The following is a 26,134-nucleotide window of genomic DNA, read 5'->3' on the forward strand; positions in this document are numbered from 1 at the left end:
CTGAATACTAAGCCCTCTTGGATGCTTCCTTTGTCCCTTCCATGATCAACCCTAAGCTTCAACAATTTTGTTGCTCCAACCAAATTTGATGTCCTTCTCAAGTGATGGACTTAGGGCACCAAAGATACCTTCTAACTTCCTTCCAAATAGTACATAAGATGTCCACCAAAACTATCCTAAATATGGACAATCATCCACTAGCAATACAACAAATTAAGAAGACAAATACATACCTCTTCTACTTAAGATTCAACTTAGTCTTGTGCCCTTGGTTCTGAGTTTTTCTAGCCCATTGGTTAGGGCTTTCTGTACCACTGTAACAACCCTCGACATGACCTCAATCCTCCACAACTTCTATTCTTTCCTTCCTCACTTCTAGCGTTGCCTTTCCACTGCACTCGACCTCCTTCTAGGATATTATAACAGACTTGAATTAGCTCAGAATTGCCCTAAACTAGGGCTCCATCTAGCTTGAGGTCACACAAAAATTAGACTTGCTAAACATAGATATAACACCTTCAAACTAGCACAAAATTAGCCCAAATCTTCTCTTTTTCTCGTTGGCTGCCTTCTCCAATAACTCGACTTGCTATCATGAGAAAATAACACCACAAACTATCCCTTTTCCCTCCTTTGTTAGGTTTCCCTTGGTTGCGTCTATAACATAAATGTCTTCTACTATGAATTGTTGCACTTTTGTTGGTCTTTATTATGTTCTATGCTATGATACCATGTAGAAAATCCATGAAATTTTGATATGCTATAGTGAACAATTTGAAAATTAGTTTCTTTTCACTAAAACACATAATTTCTCTACTTCAAATTTGTAGTGGAATGCAAACAAAACTAAACACAATCACAAAATAAAAACATTGTTTTTTCTAGGGAACCCAACTAGGAAAACCCTCTTCTTGATGATAATTTGATTAATAGCAAAAATTGAGTAATTGATCTCTTACAAAATACAATTGTTTCAATCTAAAAGACAAACTTGTCTTTCCTGCTTGTTCTAAGCTTGAAACCCTTACGAGACTGTTGATCTCTACTGCCCTCTACCAACCTGTGCACAAGCTTCTCTTGCACACTCTTCCTCTCACAAATTCCATGCACAAACTCGTGCTTCTTATTGCATGGTCTCACAAACTCGTGCTCACCAAAACAATGATTAAACTTGTGCCTTCGTTCGTCCCTTTAAAGGGAAATCAAATGGTTAATATTAGTGAGTTTTCTAATTAAGGAATGATTTTGTCATTGATTAAGTTAGCATGAGTTAACTGCTCATGCAACTCGTCCTATTTCAATTCAACCACATGAAACTCAATCACTTGTGTTTTTCCTCAATCAACTCACTCTAAAACATCAAAAACTTGACTTTTAATTTCAACGCATGAGCTAACTGCATCCTAACTCGCCCTAATTTTTAGGAACTCGAGCATGCACAAAGAATAAACTCGTTCTAGCTGCTATGATTAAGGCAAAAATCAAGGAACCCTATTCTCATTAATATTTTCAACAGTCACTTACATAACAATCTTGTAATTTAATGATTTTGGCATTCACTGATACAAACCTACAATAAAAAGAACATAAAAGAATTAGATAGGAAATGTAACACTACGTTCCCAAAACCCCTCTATCATTCTTTATGCATTGTTGGACAAACACTAGTGAAATATTCACTTCCTATATACTTACTGTGGTCAACAACAATGTGGAGAAGGCCTAGTATATACTCAAATGTCATTCCAATCTCCTGCAAAATTACTACGAGGCTCCGTGTGTCATGGAATCAAGGTTCCCTTATAATTTTGACATGTAGTAGTGTAAGCAAGGGTTCACTCTGGTGACTCTTTCGACTCTTCGTGCTTCACACTGGTTTGGACGACTACAAGGACACTTTTTATAGTGAAGTGGGATCGACGTAGAAGAGGGAAAACTAGACAAGAGAGCGTAAGTTGTTCGATTTCGACCCCAATACAAGTTCGATAAGATTGAAAGTTCAAAGAGGGAGATAGAAGGGGAATGTTATTGTACCAATGGAAAGCCTGCAAAGGGATGCATTTTTGCAAGGGAAAAGATGGCAGCGAGGTGAGGGAGGAGTGATAGAGTGACAAAAAGTGGACAAAAATGCCTAAACTTGGCTCTTGTGGCTTTGATACCATGTCAACTGAAGGAATGACTCTGAATTGTTAATTTGCATTAATGTAAACATGATTATATAACAAGAGGAGGTGTGACCTTTGGGATTCATATTCCAAGGCCACTTCCTATTCTAACTCTTCATTTTTCCTTAATTTACATATTTACAATTTTCTCACCCAATCCCCGAGGATTATGTGTCCAAAAGCTAGTTTCTTGAGGCCATTTATAACATTCTTGAAGATGAAACTACAATTTTGTATGTTGCTTTTACATTGTTGAATACAAAGATCTTATTTTCTTTTCCCCAATATCTTCTTGTTAATGTGAGCATTTTTCATTTGGTTTTAGAGCTAATAATTTGGAACACTAGCCATTGGTTGGAAAGACTAGATTGTTTGGTTTGTCATGTTTCTTGTAGGACCATTAAGAGGTGGAGTATCCATGTAAAGTCTTCTCATCCTATTCAAGGTTAAAGGCACCAACTCTACAAAGGGGTCTCAGAAGTTTGCCTCACCTTGCCAGCATTGAAATTTCATCAATTTTGATTACATAAATATGATAGGTTATGCCACTAGATAGCGTATTTTATGTTTGCCTCAATTTTTCAATTTTTTGGGTTGTAGCAATTCTAAGATTTATTTAATTGTTAAAATTTTATTTTGCTAAATGCGCAAATTACATGTATATCCATTATTTAATTTTTGTTTCTCACTAAAATCCTTTTATATGAAAAACACCTTGCCTAGCAGCCTCCAGTTGTCGCTGATATAGGGTTGACTTGGTGCTAACTTGGAGCTCGTTTTAGAAGGGAATCAATCTATAATTGTTGCCTACCATAAGTGGTAGATGAGTAAGGTGTAAGATCTTAAAGGAAGCTCCTCAAGAGGGGAGTATAATAGATGCAGGGGATAATCCAAAGGACACTCCCGATGATTCAACTTAAGATGATGATCTTGACGAGTCAGGACTCATGGCTTAGTGTTTACTCATTAGATAATAGTTCAGTGATTTTTGAACTTTGGAGGCCATTTGAACTCACAATGTATGTATTATGTCCAAGTATATCAATATTTTGAAAAAAAATTAACTTATGTATTTCAAACTCACAGTTTGTGTATCTTGATGTGATTTTTCTTATTTGTACCCTTGCATAGAATATGAATCAATAAATTTGCATATTTGGTTTCCTATTGTTCTTATTTACATTGATGTGCTTGAGTTTGTGTAAGAATATGTATTATTAAATTCTGAATATTTTATGTAATTTTAATTTTGTCAAGTAAACTACAAACATCATCATCAAAACATAGCTTTATGTGTAACCCAATTCCATTTTTCTTTCCAAAACAATTCCATTTTTCTTTCTAAAACTTGAGTACAAAGGGGATCCTCAAATATATCGAACTAAAGATCCATACGAAATTACAATATATTTAGTGCATGTTCACTTTCCCCTCGCAGCATTAACAAAATGTGTCTAAACATGTCAGATACCATAGGCTTCCTACTCTAAGAAACACGTGATTATCTACCTTTGTTTGCGTATTACTACAATTCTTAAAAAAAAATGAAGTGAAATCTCTCATTTTTCCTTTTTCTATATATAATATAACTGTTATAAATACCCATTCATCTCAAACAGAGTTGTACTTGAGAATATAAAAAAATCGGTACTAAATGTAGCATCTCTGTGTAGAAAGATCAGGGATAATAAACTGGGCAAGATTAGACAATGTTTTGTGGTGGTTTAACATAGTTCAAAATATATTACTATTAGATAATTAATTTTCTCTATAAAAGAATAGCCGAAGAATAGCCCGGACTAGAGGTTTCAATTCAAGGCTGACCCAAATTTCGGATAAGGAGAGTATGGTTTCATGTAGTATAATTATAATATTTCATGGAGGGGGTTTTAAATAATCTTCCATGTAAGAAGAAGCTTTTATATACCCAGTATTGAAATATTTTTGAGCATTTTCTTCTATCTCGTCCAACCTGAAGACGGATTAAAGGTTAACAAATTTGCAACTACCATCAATAGGGAACAAAGATTTATTAGTTAATGAGAAATAGAAATACCTATATAGGTAGTTCACCATGATGCCTGCACTTTGACAAAGACCTTTCTCTGAAGAATCGGCCATCCAATTCAACCGCTCTGCAGTCTGCACTTCCATTTAAAACAATTTAGGATAAGCCTTAACAATTAGAAATAAACATAATTATAATTATGATTAGCAGAGATGTTTTACAATGCACTAAATGGAGGGTAAATAGACTGTATACTGCCTCAAACAGATGTTAAAGCAGCTAGACTGTTGGTAATGACTGCAGTTCAAGCAACTAATAGAAGAGTATATGTAAGATAAGGCAGACCATGGACCTTCAAATCCGATAAGAAAGAGCACTGCAAACTATTTGACTCGAAGAATGAATACCCAACACAAACTTCCTTAGCACCGATAGTTCAGACTCTAGTTCAATCTAATCCTTTGGATTATTGTAATCATTGGTTTGGGTTGAATACTTTAAACAATTATTGCAATCAGTGTTTTCAAAATAACCCAAACCGGAATCAGAGTCTACCAGTTTGGTGCCTCCAGGAGGTGACTCAGCCTTCAAATCAGTTCTGTGAGCAGTTCCATATCAAACCAGCTGGTTTGGCCAGTTCCATTCTGGATCAGTCAACTACAGGGCTGTGCACTTTTTGTTAAGAAAAGCACAAAGAAACAGCAAAATAGCCACCTTTCCTCAGCAAAACCCTAAAACAATCTTATTTAAGGACCCCCCATTTTCCTTAGAGCTCTCTTGTAGAGAATTGGTGAGCATTTGGAATGTCGGGATCTTCATTGAAGAGTTGTGATTCAGAGTGAGGTTGGAGCTATTCCGGCATTTTTTGTGGGCTGTTTGCAGTGGATTTGACACCCAAATCCAGAGGCTAAATCTCATCTATAATCTTGGAGAAGTTCTCGAACAAATTCAAATGAAAAGGAGTTACTGTTTGGAACAACAGTCAAATGATCTCGTCTTTGTGCAGTACAACCTCCAGCTAAGACACAAGCAGTTGCTGAAGAAAATACATGATGTAGATCCCTCTGTCTTGGATGATATTGATCCATCTTCAAAATGGTTAGAGTTTGTTGAAGAATCTAGGGCAGTTAGCATTAGATAGATTCTTCTATACTTGATAACAATTTGTGAAATGCTTTTACCATTTATCTTATCTTGATCTTCTTCTTATTATGAGTGTGTGTTTACTTCATCAAACTGTTACCAAAACAAAGAGACAAGAACACAAGGAGTTGGCATTCTGCCAGGGCCAAAACCTCTCCCTCTTGGAGAGGAAAACCCGCACGTAATTCTTCTTATAGAGATTCCAATTGACGAACACCAAGACCATGACCCTTGACCTACTAGGCCACTCCAAGACCAAGTCACCAATCCTCTTCTTACTGTTGAGATCATCATCAACACTGCTGCTTCACTGAGGTCATCATTCATGCACCTTCACTGAGATATTCATCACACTAATGAGAACATAACTGCTGCACCATATAGGCTTCCATAACTGAGATATATATGTGAACACTTCACCGAGGTCTTCATTATAATCTTCCATCATAGTTGTCACTGTGCCGAGATTATGACTGTGTTTTGGCATACCGAGAGTGTATAACAGTGAGATCATAATCATGCCGAGACTGTGACTTTATCTGGAGAATGATGTCTAGTGTGTATAGCTGAGAGTTTCTTGCACCAGGATACTTATCACAATAGATATGCCAAGACTGTCCTAGTATACCAAGACTGATCATGATGATCATCCGAAAACACACAGATACTGTACCCATCGAAATACTTGTACTTATGTGCTCAACTGAAATACTGTAATCCTGTACCTTGTCCGAGATACTGTGCCCTGTCTGAAGTTTCAGAGTGATCCGAAGTTATGTTTCCTGCGGTGACCCCAGCGGGGTATTTATAGTAGTCACGTCTCCATAAATAAGCCGACATTATAGAGTGATGCGTTGTGTCTATTTATTGAGCTGACATGAGTGAATCTAATCCTTTTAGGCCAACATGACTGTCTTTTAATTTGATTTCCAAGCCAACATGACAGAGAGGATGGTGCTTGTCATTTGGAGGGCTGCTAGACACTAGGTTGACCCATTTTTATTACATAGATGCTCAAGTAGAGCTCTTCAATATAATTTTGACTCTTTGACTTTCCTAGACCTATGGAATGAGCAAGAAACTTATTCATATTATCTATAAAAATAATAATTCCCTTTTTTTGACAAGTACAAACATCAAAATTACATTGACAAATACTGAACCTAGTTACCCTTTTCTTCAACAGAGGTAACTCACACAACAGAGTTTGATGCGGATGACTTGGTGTGGATGGGTTTGGATGATGTTCTACCAGTAGCAACAAACTTGGCAAGCACTAGTCGCATTAATACTAGTACTGCATATTCAAGCCAAAGGATGATCCTGTATTTCATGATGAGGATCCCATTTCCAATAATGGTTATGAGTTTGATGATTGATCATGTTGATCATTGATATGTAGTAGCTTGTAGCATGCTATTTTTGGGACTCTAGAGGCCATTTAGAGCCTCAATGTTTATGTATTTTGTTTCAGATATGTATCGCACTCAGTGTCATTTTGCTATATTCACCCTTATCTGGTTACTGGTATATACTGAGCAAACTTTGCATATTTGGTCTGTAATGGCTTGGAAATATATATATATTGATATAGATATTGTTTATTAACTTTTTCATGTTTTATGTATTTTTTAGTAACCCGGTTCATAAACTGAGTCATCTACTAATTCCAATCTGAGTTCAGACTGACCCTCAGCCTATTCCAAGTCCAATTCCAACTTTTAAAACATTAATTGCGTTGAATCATTCCGCCATTGGATCGTCTTGAATCATTAACTAGAAGAAATCATTCCTTCATGTGAACTTAAATCATGCTCCACATTATGCACAGCCACAATTGATGGTTATCTGCCTTACCAGATTCCCTAATTAAGATGCATAATAATGACACCAACGAATTCTTGTAGTTCCCAAGTTATTTAGGTTGTAGTTGTTACTATCTATTTGGAATATTGTTCATCCAAGAATAGTTTGTTATCAACTTATGATAGCTTGTTAGAGCTGTAATATGACCATGTATTGGAGCCAATGCACTGTAATCTATGAACTGGTGAGTGCAGTCTGTAATATTGTTGAATCTTATATGGTAACTAGAGCAAAGCACTTGCCCACCATGCTCAAGTTGACCAAGCAGTGCCGACCTCATTTTTTTGCAAGAAGCAGAGTGTTCTCAAGATGGTGATGAATGCGGTGTATCATGCCAAAACTAAGCATATTGAAATTCATCATGTTGGAAATACTGAGAGGGGGGGTGAATCAGCTTGCCTTAGCAATTAGCACTTTTAAATCTTTTTAGAGCATTAGTTAATCTTCAATTATTATTAATGTTTATGCAGTAATAACAATAAATAAAAGAACACAGTAGACACAAGAATTTTAGGTGGAAAACCCCCTCCAGGTCAAAAACCACCAAATGTTTTTCTAATAAATTCTTTAATCTTCAGCGCCAACTGAAATGAAAGCAACAACTTCCTAGAATTCTAGAAAAACGTTCTTCTCCAGCTCCCACTGGAAGGACGCCCCAATGCCCTGGTTTCTTCAGTGGTCAACTGAATGGATGCCCCAACATCCTAGACCAACCTACCACCCGAAGTGTTCATAGGCTCCAACCTGTAGGCGACTTCATGCACCAGCCTAGCACCACCCTACCACCCTATAAAGACAAAAATTAAACACAAAAGTGTGGACTCCCGTACTAGGGACAATGATCCACCATACAATATGATTTACAATGATTTGGGCCGAACACCCAATCACATTATGACCTGCAACTCAACCATGACATCATCCCAACAGAGGCTCCTATACCTCCCAATAATGCCTTTTTGACTCTAGGCAGATTGACTCTTTTACAATAATGACTCTTCCAATGATGACACTTTTACAAATGACTCTTTTACAACTTTACAATGATGACTCTTGGCCTTGACACTTCTTCACAATATACAAATGGCTGTCATGTCTTCAAAGGATATCGCACTGCAATGCTTCCTTTGATTTGATACTTTTGCTCTTGAATTCTTGCTTGAAGTTGTACTTGAATTTTCTTCTACCTGCATGCAAAATTTACCCGGCAAAACCAATTCCAAAACAAAACAAAATACCCTTCAACTTACCTCTACCTGCAAAACACATGTAAGTGCATAATAATGAATAAATACAAATTAAAATTACAATGCATACTTGAAGTGTGCTTGTCACTTTTGTTGTTGACTTGTTGCAGTAGTAGACAAAGGCTCCCACTTTTGATATAGGCCTGGACTTTATGCAAGACTATATCCAAAACTGACCTAAAGATATATACAATAAAAATTGATGACAGACCCTAGACTTGTGATGGACCAAGTTCTAAGTACAACAACAAAGACCATTCTATCAACTATGAAAAGACAAGTAACATGAACTTACAACATCATATAGATTTAGCAGACTTGGTGTAGCATCAAGAATATGTAGCATCAAATGTGTAGTATCAAGAATAGGACATCTGAAATGTGGTATCAAAACTAACTGTGACATAGAGAAAATAGAGATATAACCGAGACCCTGTATATACTTACGTTGTCCTGCAAAAACATATGTCAGAGATGATACTCATATTTCAAATGTAAACACTAATCATACATACCTTGCTGTAAGAAACTTACCCTTGACTGTTGATGTGTGGTCCTTACTGCAGTGATCCTTGAATGCATGCTTTTTCTTGCCTTCTAGGAGATCGATATTGAATCTGTTGTATCTATGTAATTTCGGATCTCCAGGGTCTGACATTTCATCCTATGGTAGCCATTTGGGTCTTCTTTCCAACCCCACAGGTCTAATCAAGATTGGATTCTTCAAGAAAGAGTTATGCCCAATCTTCGACGATGATCTGATTATAGATTGGTTCAGTAGAGCAAACTTGTACAAGTGCCACGTGTCACTATTGTGACTTTCAACCTTGAAAACACTACTCAACAAACTACAGTCCATCCTCTTTCTGTGACTATTTACAAAATTTGAATCCAATGCTCAGAGAGAAAGTTATGACAATTTTGCCAACGTCACCTGTTTGACATGGAATTCGGGAGCCTGCAAAAACCCTAACTTCCTCAGACCATATCTCTGAAAATATAGCGAACCAAGATCTAAAATTCAATCACGAGGTTCATTAAGATTTCAGCTCAAATGGGTTTTAATTTCAGTTTCTGAAGCTTCGCAGAATTTTTTTTATAGCGGCAATGCCATGATGACCTGTTTGAAGCCACAAAATCCCTACTAGAGGAGGATATGAAGGTCATTATTTATATGAATGTCTTGAGTTGACAGGGTCCTACTAGACTGTCTGAGGACCCAGTATTCCATGGGAAAACAAAGCACATAAACAACAAATACCATTACATTCGAAAGTTGGTACAAGATGGTGTGCTGAAGCTGGAGTATATCCCCACAGATGATCAAACTGCAGACATTCTGACGAAGTCTCTACCCAATAAAAAGCTTATGTATTTCAGAAATAAGCTTGGCTTGGTTGACATATCTTCCCTAGTTGAGAGGGAGAGATAGACACATCATCCTTGTCTTCATTTTGGAAGAAAGGATGGAGGATTGAGTAATCATCTGGCATCCGATGCTCTTTGAGGATGTGTAGGGCATCCAAGATAAGAGTAGGCAAGAGGACCGATATTCTTTGAGGGCTGGGGACCCAAGATAAGAATAGTCCTAGAAGGTCATACTCGGTGAACACCCGGGTGGGTATGTACCTTGAGAGACAATGATGAAGGTGTCTATCATCATTGGTCTCGCCAACATTGTGCTCTGATCTATTAAGAGATAGAGCTGTTAGTCAAGGCCTTGCTATGTGACAATGTTGGTTATCATGATGCTATACAGATGGATTACTAGTCCGACTCTTTTTATGAGATCTCTTTAGTGATGAATAGCCTTGTACCATTTAATGAATACCTCCCTAGTTAAGAGGGAGTGTTGAAGAAAACGTAACTAGGTTCGGTTTTCATTATGACTTGTAAATATAATATTATGAAAAGAAACATTTATTATTCCTTGCATCATGGGTTTCATGAGCAAGATGTGTGTACCATAGGTCAAGGACATCTTCTTGATGTCTTTAGGATTTTGTGTCTTAACATAAATATTATGGAAGTCATGTCAAAAGGATCTACGCTTCAAATGAATAAGTGTCACTATCCCTTGCAAGTCGACCTAAAATGAAAAACAGTGATCTCCTTAAGTTGGCCCAGCTCAAGGTTCACATGTCGGCCTCATATATGTCAACGTTGACTCATATACATAATGCATGATGTGGCATTACAAGCTTAGAACTTCGGATCATCTTTGAAGAAGAAAAAGCGAAGAATGAAGAATCAGAACCACAGTAACTTGGAGAAGCTTGGATAACAAGTCTGTCTCTCGGTGAAGTGTCGAACACAGTCTATCAAACAAAGAAATCATCACAGTAAGGACTGTCTCTCGGTGAAGTCTGTCTCTCAAACACGAATGATCTATACTCTCTAGGTGTAAGAATGTTGTATCACTCCCAGCATAACTAAGAACTCAACACACTGTCAAGTGAAGAATTGTGGTAGCCGAGAAGCAGTGAACTGTGTTAAGAAGACGAATGCATAAGGAGGCTGAAATTTGAAGGAGTGCAGTAAAGGCTAAAGACTGTGAAACAAAGGTCAGATAGTGCAAGGGATAGTGACAAGCATATTGAAGGTAATCTTTAGTCAAAGATTTGTCAAGGGTCTTGGTATTCATACACTAAACATCTATAAGAAGAGATTCAAGGGTTTTAACCTCAAGAGGGGAGGTTTAGCCCTAGCTTGGAGCCAACATACTCTGTATATGTTCTACTGTTGATCTTCTATTTTGATAATGTTTGAGGAACACACTAACATAACGAAGATAAGCATATAGAAGAGAAAGACAACACAAACGTTATCAATAAGTTTGAAGAAGAATCACTAAACCATTATTTGCCCTAGATTCTTCAACAAAAAGAGGATCAAATTATTATCAACTATCAAGATTATTTTGACGAGGATCAAGCTACCTAGCCATTATTTTCCACTTGGAGGATTTCTCTATAAATAGAAGCCATCTTGCTTCTCAAATGAGAATTATTTTGGATGATGTATATTTGTAACATTGTTATTGAGCCATTACTCTGATGGGAACGCTTGATATCATAATAAAAATACATTGGGGTTCAGTTCATGGTGTTCTTTGTCCATTGATCTGTGGTACATGCTAGTTATGTGCTTTCCTATACTACGCTAAAAAATTTATAAGCATGTTATTTCATTTGTCAGTGATAAGAATATTCTATTGGTAAATTTGGTTTTATCTTAGGTGATCTGATTCACCATATGCTTTAACAGGTTTGTTTAAGAAAATATATAGAGATTTGCAAGTACATCAATCCTTGGGCTCCAAGTTCACAGACTTTGGAGAAAAGCCGACCTTGTTTGGGCTCTGGGAATTTTTATTTGATTTTCTTACTTTGCTAAAGGGTGTGGCCAATATTCTAACTTTCGAAACAACACATTAATCCATTGTCATTATTCAAATTTTTTTCTTAAAAAATATTTTATTTACAAGCCTTGTATATTTGTAAATATTTTTTTTTTTTTTTGTAAATATATTTCTAACCCTTGTTTTGCAGCAGCTGGGGTTTTGGGGTTTTGGGAAAAAAATTATTTCATCTGTGCAGGTAATTTGTTAAGCCAAATCTAAAATTTTGGAATGGTTTCAAGAGTTTCTGTAGGGATTTATAGGGTAAGTTCCTTAGATAGAACACCAAAGGGCACCGCTCACAAACAGATCATAGATCAGTACACAAGTATTCTTAGCGTGGTTAAAACCATCAAAGAGGGAAACAGTCCATGACTTGAGCCAATGCGACCACTTCAGGCAATTTATTAATGTAAAAGAAAGAAAATTTACATAAGCTTTTCTCATGAATGGTCACCTAACAAATGACCCTCCATGCTCTTTACATAGAGATCATGGACCAGTCGGGTGATAAGCCACGGATCAAGTGTCGGTAATACCGAGGAGAGAATGAACCGTCATTTCACTTCATGTCTAGAACATATCATGACAGTTAGATTGTAAGTTACCAAAAGTACATACTAAAGAAACACACTTTACCTAACTATACACTAGACCAAGTTGTACTTAATTATTTCCTTTGTGTCGGAATATCTTAACATCCCCCCTTAAGAACAACTTGGGATAGGATTGAAGGATGTACAAAGATGACACAATAGGAGAAGGAAAGAGGCATTAGAGCCTATCCCACCATAGTGACAGCTTCCTGAACTCCAACCATAAATCGAAGTTTAGTAAACTTTGCCTCTGTGAGAGCTTTTGTAAAGATGTTTACAACTTGATCATTAGTTGAACAATATTGCACTTCAAGAACATGGCCATGAATGAGCTTTCTGATGAAGTGCATGTGTAGTTTAAAGCTTTAATGTGTTTGGTGCATTGATGTTGGACTAGATCTTTGCATAGTTGAATGGCACTTTGATTATCACACCAAAGTGTAGTCAGATGCTGCTGTTGAAAACCAACCTCTGATAGGATCTGACAAAGCCACAGGGCTTCCTTACTAGCTTCAACGACGCCACGATACTCTGCTTCTGCTGAAGAAAGAGAAATGGCACTTTGTTTCTTGCAATCCCATGTAATAGGTCTAGAACCAAGAGTGAAGACATAGCCTGCAGTAGACTTCCGATCATTAGGGTCACCAGCCCAATTAGAATTAGTGAAACCAACCAATAGAGGAGATGCTTCTACACTGTAATGAATCCCAAACTGAACTATACCTCGAACATAACGAAGTATTCTTTTAGCTGCTTTCCAATGACTTTCATGTGGGTTTTGCATAAACCGAGCAACAAGGGCAACAACAAAGGAAAGGTCAGGACGGGTATGGGTTAGATACAAAAGTTTTCCAACAAGCTGACGGTATAAGGTTGCATCAACTTCAAGGGAAGTACAAGTGACTGAAAGTTTGGCTCCAGACTGAAAGGGAGAAGGGGTTGGCTTACAATCTTCCATGTGAAAGTGGCATAGAAGATCACAGGCATACTTGGACTGGGAAAGGGAAATACCTTCTTTGGATTGCAAGACTTGAAGACCAAGAAAATAATGCAAGTGTCCTAAGTATGTCATTTCAAACTGCTTTTTAAGGATGGACTTCACATGGTTTATAAGGTTGGGATCACTACCAGTAAGGATAAGATCATCAACATAAAGAACAAGAATGATAAGAGACTTACCCACTTTCTTGGTGTAGACAGTGTTGTCAGAATGACACCTAGAAAAGCTAGTATCTAAAAGAAAGCTATCCATTTTGGCATACCAAGCCCGAGGGGCTTGCTTGAGACCATAAAGGGATTTCTTAAGCTGACATACAAGGCTGGAGTCTGTTTGTATAAAGCAATGAGGTTGTTCCATATAGATTTCTTCATGCAAGTCCCCATGCAAGAAGGTGGATTTAACATCCATTTGATGGACTTCCCATTTGAAAGAGGCAGCAAGGGAAAGAACAAGGCAGATAGAGTTCATTTTGGCAACAGGGGAGAAGGTTTCAGTATAGTCAATCCCTTCAACTTGTGAAAAACCCTTAGCAACAAGACGAGCTTTATATTTATCAACTTTTCCATCGGGTCCAAACTTGGTTCTATAAACCCATTTGCATCTAACAAGTTTTCATCCCTTTGGAAGAGGAACAAGGTCCCATATATCATTTGCCAATAATGAACGATATTCTTCATTCATAGTTGCGTACCAATCTGGATGGCCTGAAGCTTCTGCAAAGGTGTCAAGATCATAATTCCTTGAAGCTTGAGCCAATAAAGAAGAGGCTCTATCGAACTGAGAACGTGTTTGAAGTTGATCTGTAGGATCACCTGCAAGAGCACCAGCTGCATCCCGAGTAGCGCAGGCCCATTTTGGAAGTTGAGGAGCTGAAGGAGGATCCTGAGAAGGTGGGAAGGTGGGGGAGGATTGTCATACTCGCTGTCATCATTTGAAGAAGGAATATTTTCAGATGTAGAAGGGATAGAGAGAGGTGGCACATCTACCGAACTAGGCTCGTAGGCCGATATATTTTCAACAAACTTTACATCTCTTCTAATGATAACATTTTTGGATTTAGGTTGAAGAAGTCTATATAGTATATCCTTTGACATCTTCAGAATATCCAACAAAAATACAATTTTCACTCTTAGGTTCTAAGGCTTTATATTTCTCATTTGAATATGAGCCCATGCTTCACTTCCAAAAACATGAAAGTGACTTACATCTGGTTTAATTGAGCTCCATGCTTCTTCTGGAGTGATATTCTTTAAAACCTTAGTAGGAGTGCGATTTACCATGTAATTTGCACAGCTAATTGCTTCTGCCCAAAAATTAAGACTAAGTCCTTTAGATTGAAGTATACAATTAGCCATTTCCTTTATGGTGTGATTCTTCCTTTCAGCTACACCATTTTGTTGTAGAGTATATGGAACAATATGTTGCAATTGAATTCCATGCTCAGTGCAAAAGTTGACGAATTTTTTGTTAACATATTCTCTGCCATTATCAGATCTTAGCTTAAGAATTTGATGTCCAAATTGTTTCTCAACAAAGGCCTTAAAGGCCAAGAACATGTTAAAGAATTCACTCCTGAGTTTTAAGAAGTATACCCAAGTGCATCTAGAGAAATCATCAATGAAATTAAAAAATATTTGTAGCCAGAGAATGAAACAACTGGAAGTGGAGCACATAAATCACTATGCACAAGCTGTAAAGGGGTTGAGGCGTGCCAAGAGGCACGTTTTTAAAAACTATCCCAATGATGTTTTCCGAGTACACATCCGGAACAAACACCATCTCTGCAAGATACCATAGGAAGACCTGCCACCATATTTTCTTTACATAGATTTTGAAGGGAGTGATAGTTTAAGTGACCAAATCGCTCATGCCAAAGTTTGCTCACTTCATCATTATGAGCAACAAATACCGAGGGAAGAGTTGATAACTCAAAGATGTTAAACTTATACAACCTTGTAGAATCATCATCAATACCAATAGCTAAATTCTATCTAGGATCTCTTAGGTGCTTAATTACAACATCATGAGGTGAAAAGTCAACGGTTTTACCGTCACTTGAATGAGTTATCTGATATACAGATAGAAGGTTGTAGGATAAGGTAGGAACACATAATACATCATTAACTTGACCATTGTCTAGATGAATAGTTCCAATCCCTGCAACACTAAGAGATCTATCATCACCAACATATATATTTTTGGTATTACAATCATTTAAAGAAGAAAACATGGCCTTTTTTTTGCCATGTGATAAGAAGCTACAAAATCAATGAACCACTCATGATAATGAGAGGAAGAAGATACATTTAGTGCATAACCAGACCGAGATGCTTGACAACCACATGCAGAAAGTGCTATTCCTAAAGATGAAGTTGAAGTTGAAGAGTGCTCCAAATGGATGTTATGCTTCTTCATTTCTGCTTCCAAGGTTTCCATCTTCTTAAAGCATTTGGATTCTAAGTGGCCATCACGATTACAAAAGTTGCAATGTCTATCAGTTTTCTTCCATTTGTTTCTAGTTGCCTTATCATTTTGTTGAGTCGATTTTTCATTTTGATACCAAAATGGCTTAGGACCCTTGTTTGTTTTAGGGCCATTCCTTTTAGGATGTTGCTTCTTAAGATTCTTTGAACTTGTTTGTTGTTGGGCTGCTAAGACTTTCTTAGAAGAGTTTCTAGTATTAAGAAGAACAATATGTAAGATTTTTTCTTGTTCTCTTATTAAAAAATCACAAAAGGCATTAAAAGAGGGGGACTTGTAGTCTTGTCCTTGAGAAATAAAGGCTTCTCTAGTAGAATGGAAGGTGGAAACAAACACAGAGTATGCTAGTCCTAACTTAGTAAGAATGGAATAGATAAGGCTACCATCTTCTTTCTTAACCTTAACACCTTCCAAGAGAAGTCTAAGGGTCATGAATTTGGACAAAAAATCTTCAATGGAAGAAAAATTATTGGGGTCCAATGTACGCAACTCATTTTCGAGTTGATGGGCCTTAATTTCATTTTTAATTCCAAAAACTTTATTGAGCTTTTTCATTGCTTCATCGCAGGTACTAATTTATGCGATATAGAATCTAAGGTCTGGAGAAATAGACATCCCTATCAACCCATGTGCTTGATCTTGCTTATTTTCCCATTTGGCTTGCTTATCTTCATCTTGAGGTTTAGACTCTTGGCCCAAAGCTATTCTATAAAGACATTTACTTCTAAGTAAATCCACCATGTAGGATAGCCATTGGAAGTAGTTGGTGTTGTCGAGAATAACTAAGCATGGACTTTCCATTTTAAAAGAAACTGAAGTTGTAGATGCTGAAAATGAGTGTTCCAATGGAAAGATCTCGAAAAATTAGGATGATTAAAAAAATTGGCTCCGAAAATGGCTTTCGGATGAAGAAGTTATGGCTTTTTGAAGAAAAATTGTCACAGATGCTGACGAACCATGTGAATGTTGGGAAGTGAATGATAATGTTATATAAAAAAAAAATGCCCCCTCGCCCTTTCGAAACTTAATCTAATTAGCTAACTTTTAAAAAAAATTACTTTATGTCACTCACTTTTATAAATAAGTGAAAGTCACTTTTACAATGGTACTTTATGAACTATCCACTAAATTGTAACTTAAATAAAAGATAAAGTGACTTTAAAATTACAAGTGACTCACTTTTTATAATGGGTGAGAACACTTTTACATTAAGTAACTTTAAAACATCAGTTACATGTGTTTTTTAAAAAAATAACTCAACAAAAAAAAGACTTGAACCCAAAACCTCTATTCTCATAAAGTAACTTTAGACCAAGTGAGCTAGTTTAAAAGGTTAGTAATTTTTGGAAATGAGGAAGGGTTTTTTTTTTTTTTTTACTCAATGAAGCTTTGGAGTGCGTGCTTACTTGAAAGACCCCTTTTTGCCTACAAAACAAAAAAAAACCACACAAACCAAATGAACAAGCAAAAATAATCCAAGTGTTTTAGCTTAAAGTTAGATTTGGCCGAAAACTAAATATTTTCTTCAACGTTTTGATTCTCTGAGATCACACTAAGGCACATCGAAAAAGAGCATATGCATGAGAAAAATCTTTTCTTTCTATTTCTGGTTTGCCCAAATCGCACATAGTCACGGGGCAAAGAGTATACGCAGAAATGTAAGGTATAAATACGGTAATAAAAAATTTATAGAGGACTATAAACCGAAATAAACAAAGAGATAAACAACTATAACTGCAATGTAATATTCCTAACCTAGAATATTTCTCAAACCCCAGCAAAAACTCCAACCAAATATGTGCAAATGATATAATAACCCATAAGTGATAAAATAACAGTGGAACAACATATAATGATGTAAACCGGAAATATAAGCAGATACACAAGAAATGCAGTGAGAAATGCTAAGCCATTTTATTATACTGAGCAATCAAATGAGTACAAGAGGTGATTAGACAGATGGCACCTCGACTTGCACAAGGAAAGTGCAGAAATACTCTCAGAATGACAAGAATGGCCTCTCTGCGTGGATGCTGCTGCTGTGTTGCTGCTGCTGCTAGGAAACAAATGATGATTTGAGGCTGCTCCCCTCCTCGGAAAAAGCTAAAACTCTGGATTTGGGCTCTACTCAAGAAACCTAGAAAAACCCAGAAAGATTTCCTGGAATGGCCGACCCCTGAAAAACACCCTCTTGGGGTTCTGTGCAGTTCCTCAATGCCCTGCACTGCCACTGAAGAAAACCCCTCTAAACTCTACCTGAAACACTGCCTGAAACACTGCCAAAAATCCTCCAATGAGACAAGAGCTGGACCCCTGCTCAATCTCCCAGCATAACTCCACTTTCAAAACCCCAATCCAGCACTACAACCAAAAAGAACTGCGTCCCTCTCCAAGTGCTACGCAGTCCTCCAAAATACTGATGAAACTGCTACTGAAACGCTGATAAAGCTACTGCTGAAATGCCGATAGAAATACCTTGCTCGAGCAGGCACTCGAAGTCCCCCGGGGCTAAGGGTGAGATCTCCGAATAGAGACACTCAATGCACTAAACAGTGCTGCAGACCAGCTAAACAGCCAGCGTGCTCAGAAGTCGAAATGACTAGCTCAAAATGCACATAACTGAATGATCCAAAATGAGGGGGCTCCTCTCTATTTTATAGCTTCTGCCTCTCACAATCCCTAGGCTCACCTCCTCTTGTGTGATTCCCCTCTTGCCATGTGTTCTTCCCTCCTGCACAGTCCCTCCATGTGTCTGCGTGGGCCCCATTTCTGCGTCCCCCTTTGGCCCCCTTGGCTCCTCCTTAAGTCACAATGTTGTGCTACTAGGAAGTGACTTTTTATTCTTAAAGTGAGTTATGTCCCCCATCCTCACTTTTTTATTTATAAATAACTATAGAAGGCAAAAATTGGGCAAAATCGAATATTCCAATTAACCATGGCTAATTAGGAATATTGCAGTCTCCCCGGCAAAATGTTGCTTGTCCTCAAGCAACTGAAGTGATGGATGTTGCAAAATCTTCTCACTCTCCCGAGTGGCATCCTCATCCGGAAAATTCTTCCACCTCACCAAGAATTCCAGGACCGTCCTGCTCTGCAGCTGCCTCTCCCTGGTATCAATGATGGCCTCCGGCTGCAATACCAAATGCCCCTCATCATCCATGGGTGGTAGCTCATCTGTCACTGTCACTTGTTGCACCATGGAAAATGTTATGAATGGAAAATGTTATGAATCTTGCTGCCTTGGGACAGCTCCAACTCATATGCAACTTGTCCAACCCTGCGTATCACCCTGTACGGCCCACAAAAGTGGGGCTTAAGCTTCTCAGCCCCCTTCTGTTTTAGTGACAACTGTTGGTATGGCTATAATCGTAGGTAGACCATGTCCCCTACCTCGAACTGTCTCTCCACCCGACCCCTGTCGGCATACAGCTTCTGCTGGTTCTGTGCTGTAGCCATGTTATCCTTGAGAGCTCGGAGAATATCCTGATTCTCTTGGATCCATATCTTGGCTCTGGGAGCCTTGCTATCACCAAACATCACATCAGAAAAAGATAAAGGATGATACCCATATAAAGCATAGAATGGTGACATACCAATGGACATGTGATGTGAAGTATTGTAGCAGTACTCCCCTAGATGCGGCCACCTCAACCATGCTCGCTGCTACCCACTGACATAGTTACGCAAGTAGCCCTCCAGCCACTTGTTAACTATCTCTGTCTGCCCATCCGTCTGTGGGTGATAATTGGTACTCGGTGTCAACTCCGTCTCCACCAACTGGAAAAGCTCCTGCCAAAACCCGCCCATGAAATGGTTGTCCCTATCACTGATGATGGTCTTAGGAAGACCATGTAGCCTGAAGATCTCTCTAAAGAACATCTCAACCACCTGTGCTGCTGTATAGTGTGCGGATATGGCAAAAAAGTGTGTGTACTTTGTCAGTCGGTCAACGACGACAAAGATGCAATCCTTGCCCTGTACCATGGGCAACCGTGTGATGAAGTCCATCGAAATACTCTCCCATTTCCCCTCTGAAATGGGAAGAGGTTGCAATAATCCCGTGGGATGGCTCATCTCTCCCTTGTTCCTCTGGCAAACATCGCACTCCCGGATGTGCCGGAGTACGTCCTCCTTGAGGCCCTTCCATGAGAACCTCTCCCTAATGGCCTTGTAGGTTTTGGTAAACCCCTGATGTCTTGCCAACGGTGAGTCATGTGATGCCTGGAGTATCTTCTTCTTGAGCTGAGACCCCTCAGTCAAGAAGATCCGGTCCCTGTAATAAATGATCTCATCGACCACTCTGTACCTGTCATTTGCCACCTGCCTATCCAGAACCTCACATGCAAACTTGTCCTTGGAGTACTCTACTAAGAGTCGAGGCCTCCAGTTTGTATCCAAGCTCATAAGAGACAACGTGGCTGGTCTACGTGAAAGGGCATCTGCTACCACGTTGTTCTTACCCTTGACATACTCAATGTCAAATTCATATGCTTGGATCTTGCTGATCCACTTCTGCTGCCTCTCCTGTAGCTGCTTTTGCTCCAAAAAGAACTTGAGGCTATTGTGATCAGTCCTCACCCTGAACCTGTTACCCACTAGATACTGTCGGTACTTAGCCAATGCATGCATGATGGCCAACATCTCCTTGTCGTATATAGAGTACAACCTCTCGTGCGGAAGGAGCTTCCGGCTCTCAAAGGCTATAGGGTGACCTCCCTGCATCAACACTGCGCCGATCCCCTCTCCCGACGCATCACACTCCAAAACAAAAGGCTGCGTAAAATCTGGCAACGCAAGCACTGGGCAGCTGCTCATAACCTCCTTGAGCCTGTCAAAGGCTCGCTGCGTTGTATCTAACCAACTGAAAGCCCCCTTCCTTGTCAAATCTGTCAGGGGTGCAGCAAGCTGTGAGAAACCTTCGACGAACTTCCGGTAGTAAGTACAAATGCCAATGAATCCTCGAAGTTCCGTCACATTTTTCAGCTCCAACCATTCTCTGATGGCCCTGATCTTCTTCTCGTGGACTCTCACTCCGTCCACTCCTATGATGTGTCCCAAATACAACATCTCCGTCAACCCAAACTCACACTTGGAGAGTTTGGCATAGAACTGCTGCTCCTGTAAGATACACAATACTGTCTCAATGTGTTGGAGATGCTCCTCCCAAGTCCTATTGTAAATGAGAATATCATCGAAGAATACCAACACAAACTTCCTCAAGTGACTACGGAAGATGTGATTCATGCAGGACTGAAATGTAGCTGGGGCATTGGTTAGCCCAAAAGGCATAACCAAGAACTCAAAGTGCCCATAGTGACACCTGAAGGCGGTCTTGGGAATGTCCTGCTCCCTCACGCGAATCTGATGATACCCGATCTCAAATCAATCTTTGAGAAGAAACGTGCCCCTATCAACTCGTCCATCAACTCATCGATCTTGGGTATGGGGTACCTGTTCTTCAGGGTCTTCTTGTTCAGGGCCTTGTAGTCAATGCACATCCTCAGCGTACCGTCCTTCTTCTTCACCAACACCACAGAAGAAGCAAAAGGACTCGTGCTCGGTCGAATGTGCCCAAGAGCCAGCAACTCCTGGATAGCTCGCTCAATCTCGTCTCGATAGGCCTTGGGGTGCCTATAGGGGGTGGTGATCACTGCCTGGATGCCCTGCTCAAGCTCGATAGTGTGCTCAAACCCCCGATTTGGTGTCTGTCCTGGTGGAATCTCTCCAAACACTATGACATACCGATCAAGGATGGAATGGATCTCTGGATGTACCGTCTGCCCTGTAGTCCCTGCCTCTGATGCACGCAGCTCCATTGCTCACTCTATGTCTCCCTTCTGGAAGACTGCCTCCATCCGATGAGCCAACACCAGTGTTGCACGAAGTGCCCCCCCTAGTTCCAAGCCCCGAAGCGCGTCCCATACGGAAGCGCCTAGGAAGCTTCGTTGGAAGCGCCGCTTCAGAATTCGGAAGCGCCACTTCGGCTTTTTTAGCTGCTTCTTGGAATTTCCGAAGCGCTGGACGGAAGCGTCGCTTCCATGCCTCCGAAGCGCGCTTCGTACGGCGCTTCGGGCCTCAGAAGCACGACGCTTTAGAGGAGGAAGCGCACGCTTCTGTACGCTTCGGGCAAGCAGGCCACGCGCAAGGGAAAAAAGACACTTTTTTTTTTAATTTTTTTTAAGTTATGTTAACTTAGCATTAAGGGGGTGGGTTAGGGTGAGGTTAGAGTGAGGTTAAGGTGAGGAATGAAAAGAATAAAGCCCCCATTCATTCCTCATTTTCTCACTTTCAGTTTATGAGAGTTGGAGAAGAGAAGAGAGGAGAGGAGAAGAGAAGAGAGGAAAGGAGAGGAGAAGAGAGGAGAGCTTGGAAGAGTGAAGAAGGAGGAGCTAGGAGAAGGAGGAGGAGCTTGGAGCAAGAGCTTGGAGGACTTCAACTACAAGAGCTAAAGAGGTAAGTTCAAACCCCAAACTCCCGTATTTTTTTGACAATTTTTTTGTATTTTTCTCCTCCCTCTCCTACTCTTTCCCATTGTTTCTACTTGCTCCTTTATTTACAAGTTGTCCACCACCTATATCCATATTCCAAGATGGTGTTCTTTTGGCTTCTATGTATCATTCCACTCTTGGTTTTAATGATGGCAAAGGTGAATAGGAATAGAAGGGAAGAAACAGAAGAGGACAGTGGTGATGGTTCCAATATGAGTGACCCAATGTATGATGAGGAGGAAGGGTTTGAAGAGGAAGGGGATGAACCTGAAGGGGACACTGAAACACAAGATGGGAAAGCTACATCAACACCCTTGTGGAACTATGTGACCAAACTTGATGGGGGAAAGGGTGGTGGTTCTTACAAATTTGTGTGCCTTCATGGTTGTCATGGAGGAAAACCATATTGTGGTTCATATACCCGTCTAAGGAGGCATCTTTGTGGGGTGCTGGACAGTGATGAAAAAAAGGGTCCTGTGGGGGTACAAATTTGCCCAAACATTTCAACTGAAGAAAGAAGAAAATACATCCAAATAGAGATGGTTGCACAACAAAAAAACAAGAAACAAAAAACTCATTCTGAATCAAGTGCAACCTCTAAATTTGGTAGTTGCTCATCTCCTCATGGTACTTCTGCAAGCTCTGGAGGTAGAAGAACAATAGGGGATTTCCTTAATGTTGCTGGGAGGGATGATGTGGATGGAAAGATAGTCCGTTTTCTTTGTGCTTGTGGTGTACCATTCAATGTGCTTTGCTCTCCCTATTGGCATGAAATGGTAAAGGCCATCAATGAAGCCCCAAAAGGATACAAGGCCCCCAACTATGAGAAAGCTAGAACAGTCTTATTAGAAAGAGAAAAAGCTAAGGTTCAAAGAGCTTTGACACGTTTTACAAATGAGTGGGTAGATTTTGGGGTATCCATTGTATCAGATGGGTGGACAAATATTAGAAACCAACATTTGATAAATGTTCTTGGTGTTTCTTCTAGTGGTGCAGTATTTATTGCATGTCATGACTCCTTCTCCATCACTGCATCTGCACAAAACATTGCAGATCTCCTATTGAAATCAATCAAAGATGTTGGTCCGAATAATGTGGTTCAAGTGATCACAGATAATGCAGCAAATTGTAAGGCAGCAGGAAAAATTATTGAGCGTACTCATCCACACATCTTTTGGTCTGGGTGCCTGGTTCACACATTGAACCTTTTGATGGATGATATTGTGAAACACAAAGAATGTGGGTGGATTGCTAAGGTTTACAGGAGAGGGAAGCAGCTCACTAAATTCATCACAGGGCATACAAGGGTAAACTACTTCTATGGCACTTACTCCAAGTTACAGTTGCTTAAAATTGCAAAGACAAGATTTGCTAGTTATTACCTCACCTTTAGGCGGCTAGTGAAGGTGAGACAAGCTTTAACTAATCTGGTGTGTGCTGATTCATGGGATGAAATTAACACTGGCATAGATGGTGCTAATGCAGTCAAGGACACTGTTCTTGACAGTTACTTTTGGGGACAGGTTAAATATGTTTTGCAATTCACCAAACCAATTTATTACATGATCAAGTTTGCAGAGTCAGATCGACCAGTAATTGGGGAGGTGTATGAGCAAATGGATAGCATGTTGGGGCAGATTAAAGACATTGTTGAGCCTAGAGATACCACCTTGTACAATTATATTCGTGTAGAGGTGGAAAACCGATGGGAAATGCTAAATGTTCCATTGCATGCATTAACATATGTTTTGACACCTAAATACTATCATCCATCATGGCTTTCAACACCAGCACCTGGGGGGGAAGCAGGAGAAAACCACACCAAGATCAAGAGGTTCACAAAAAATATATGGTTGCATTGAGTAAATTAATCCCTGATGAGGAGGAGGCTACATTGGTACGGAGACAGGTGAGCAACTATACGCTCAACATTGGTCCATTTGGGAGCATGCATGCAATTAAAGATCGAGAGACTTTTTCTGCTCTTGAATGGTGGAACATGCATGGAGGGGGTACTCCACTTCTACAGAGTTTGGCATTGCGGGTGCTATCACAGGTGGTAAACACTTCTTCTGCAGAGAGGTGTTGGAGCTCTTATTCTTTCATCCACAGTGTTAAAAGGAACAGGTTGAATTTAGACCGGGCAGAGAGCTTGGTTTATGTTCATTACAACTTGCGATTGTTGTCCCATTACTGTGAAGATGCAAAGTCTAATAAAGACTTGTTGATTTGGGACAAGAATCCAGAGGAGCCCAATTTGGAGGATGGAGTGTTGCGATTAGAGCAATTAGAGGATGCTCTTATCCAGGTATGTCCATTGTGGTATGAATTTTCCAATTTTCCCTTATAAAGCATTTCTCTAATTCATGTTTTTAATTTTTTTGTTAACTAGTGTTTTTTTTTTGCATGAATTTTTTGAGCGATTCCAGGATGATGATGACCGTGTTGATATGCCACCCCCACCCCCATCTGGTCCCTTGGTTCCTAGGTTCCATGGTTCAACACCAACAGCAGGGGGTTCTTCTTCATTAGTTTCAGTGCCACGACTTCCACAAGCACCATCTTCTTCATTGCCACCACGTGGAGGCCCACCACCACGTTCCATTCGTGGTGGAAGGAGGAGAGATTAATAGATATATTCACAATCTACTACTTTTTGTCATAGATTACTCATTAGACTTGTAGACTTGTGAATTTGAATTTTGAACCTTTTTGGCTTGGCGGTGACCAAGTGACATATTTTGTAAACATTATTATTTGAATTTTGGACATGACAAATGTTGACAGTTGCTCACTTGCTAGATAAATCATAATATGCTCTATGTTTTATGTTTTATAATATGCTTAAATGTTTTATGTTTTATAATATGCTTAAAAATTTGATGTATGTTTGTAATAGCTAGAATATAGATGATTGTTGTACATACTAGTAACTACAATGGAATCATGGATGCCATATCTATCTTGATTTATGCAAAAATATGCATGTTTTCATGTCTTCTACAATTAATTTGGTATTTGGGATGTTTGTTTTGAGTATAAATGCAAAAAAATATAAAAAAAATATATATATAGCAGACGCTTTCGCGGACGCTACGCTTCCTAGATTTTTGGAAAATGACGCTTTGGTGTCCCCGCTTTCAAAAAATGCTTCCACTTCGCTCCCGCTTCGTGCAACATTGGCCAACACAGTCTGAGGCGGATATGTGTGTTGTCCTCATATCTTCTCATGCCTCCCCGTCTTCTCATCATCCCACTCCATCTCTAGGCTCTTCAAATCCGTCGTGACCTTCCCTAGAGTAGTAAGCCACTGAACACCTAGTATCATGTTGGTGTCCGAAATATCGACCACGAAAAAGTGGTCAGTCAATGTGTAGGTGCCCATCGTCACTGAAAGCTCTGGGACATAACGAGCACACGTCATGGTCTGATCTCCTGGTACCAATACTAAAAACCCATCGAAGCTCTCTATCTGAATACCTCTCCGCTCAACCATCTGTGCATCGATGAAGTTGTGGGTTGCCCCACTGTCAACCAAAACTGATATGTGCTGGCCACGTACTGTCCCTCGTATGCATAGCGTCAGATACTTGGGAACTCCTCGCAACGCTACAAGGGCCCCTCCGGTGGGTGCAAAAGATGCACCACCTGCTGGTGGTGGTGGAGGTGGCAAAGGTCCCTGTATGGCATGGCTATCTCTTGCCTCCACATCCTCCTCATCATCCTCTTCTCCACTGCTC

General features: G+C 39.5%; 2 protein-coding genes across 2 annotated transcripts in view; one reads left to right on the top strand and one right to left on the bottom strand.

The window, feature by feature from the left end:
* Positions 1 to 3,710: 3,710 nt before the first annotated feature.
* The window catches only part of LOC149153276 (malonyl-CoA decarboxylase family protein), a 440,473-nt gene continuing 418,049 nt past the window's right edge, over positions 3,711 to 26,134 (bottom strand). The window contains exons 14-15 of the mRNA XM_089439676.1: positions 4,222 to 4,307; positions 3,711 to 4,137 (exon numbers count right to left, since the gene is read on the bottom strand). Of these exons, the coding sequence (XP_089295802.1) occupies positions 4,041 to 4,137; positions 4,222 to 4,307 (183 nt within the window). The 3' untranslated portion in view covers positions 3,711 to 4,040. The remainder of the gene's footprint in view (positions 4,138 to 4,221; positions 4,308 to 26,134) is intronic.
* Positions 24,392 to 25,107, top strand: LOC149153277 (uncharacterized). Its single transcript, XM_089437919.1, has 2 exons — positions 24,392 to 24,702; positions 24,824 to 25,107. The coding sequence occupies exons 1-2, from the start codon at positions 24,394 to 24,396 to the stop codon at positions 25,022 to 25,024; spliced, it is 510 nt and encodes a 169-aa protein (XP_089294045.1). The 5' UTR covers positions 24,392 to 24,393; the 3' UTR covers positions 25,025 to 25,107.

Source organism: Pinus tabuliformis, chromosome 9, assembly GCF_031772625.1.
Source record: "Pinus tabuliformis cultivar Carrire ecotype Pingquan chromosome 9, CPIR1, whole genome shotgun sequence".
Taxonomy (NCBI): Eukaryota; Viridiplantae; Streptophyta; class Pinopsida; order Pinales; family Pinaceae; genus Pinus; species Pinus tabuliformis.

Coding starts and splice junctions, on each gene's coding strand:
- LOC149153277 (XM_089437919.1), top strand. CDS start 24,394: ATGCATGGAGGGGGTACTCCACTTCTACAGAGTTTGGCATTGCGGGTG. Junction 24,703..24,823: donor TAGAGGATGCTCTTATCCAG/GTATGTCCATTG, acceptor GAGCGATTCCAG/GATGATGATGACCGTGTTGA.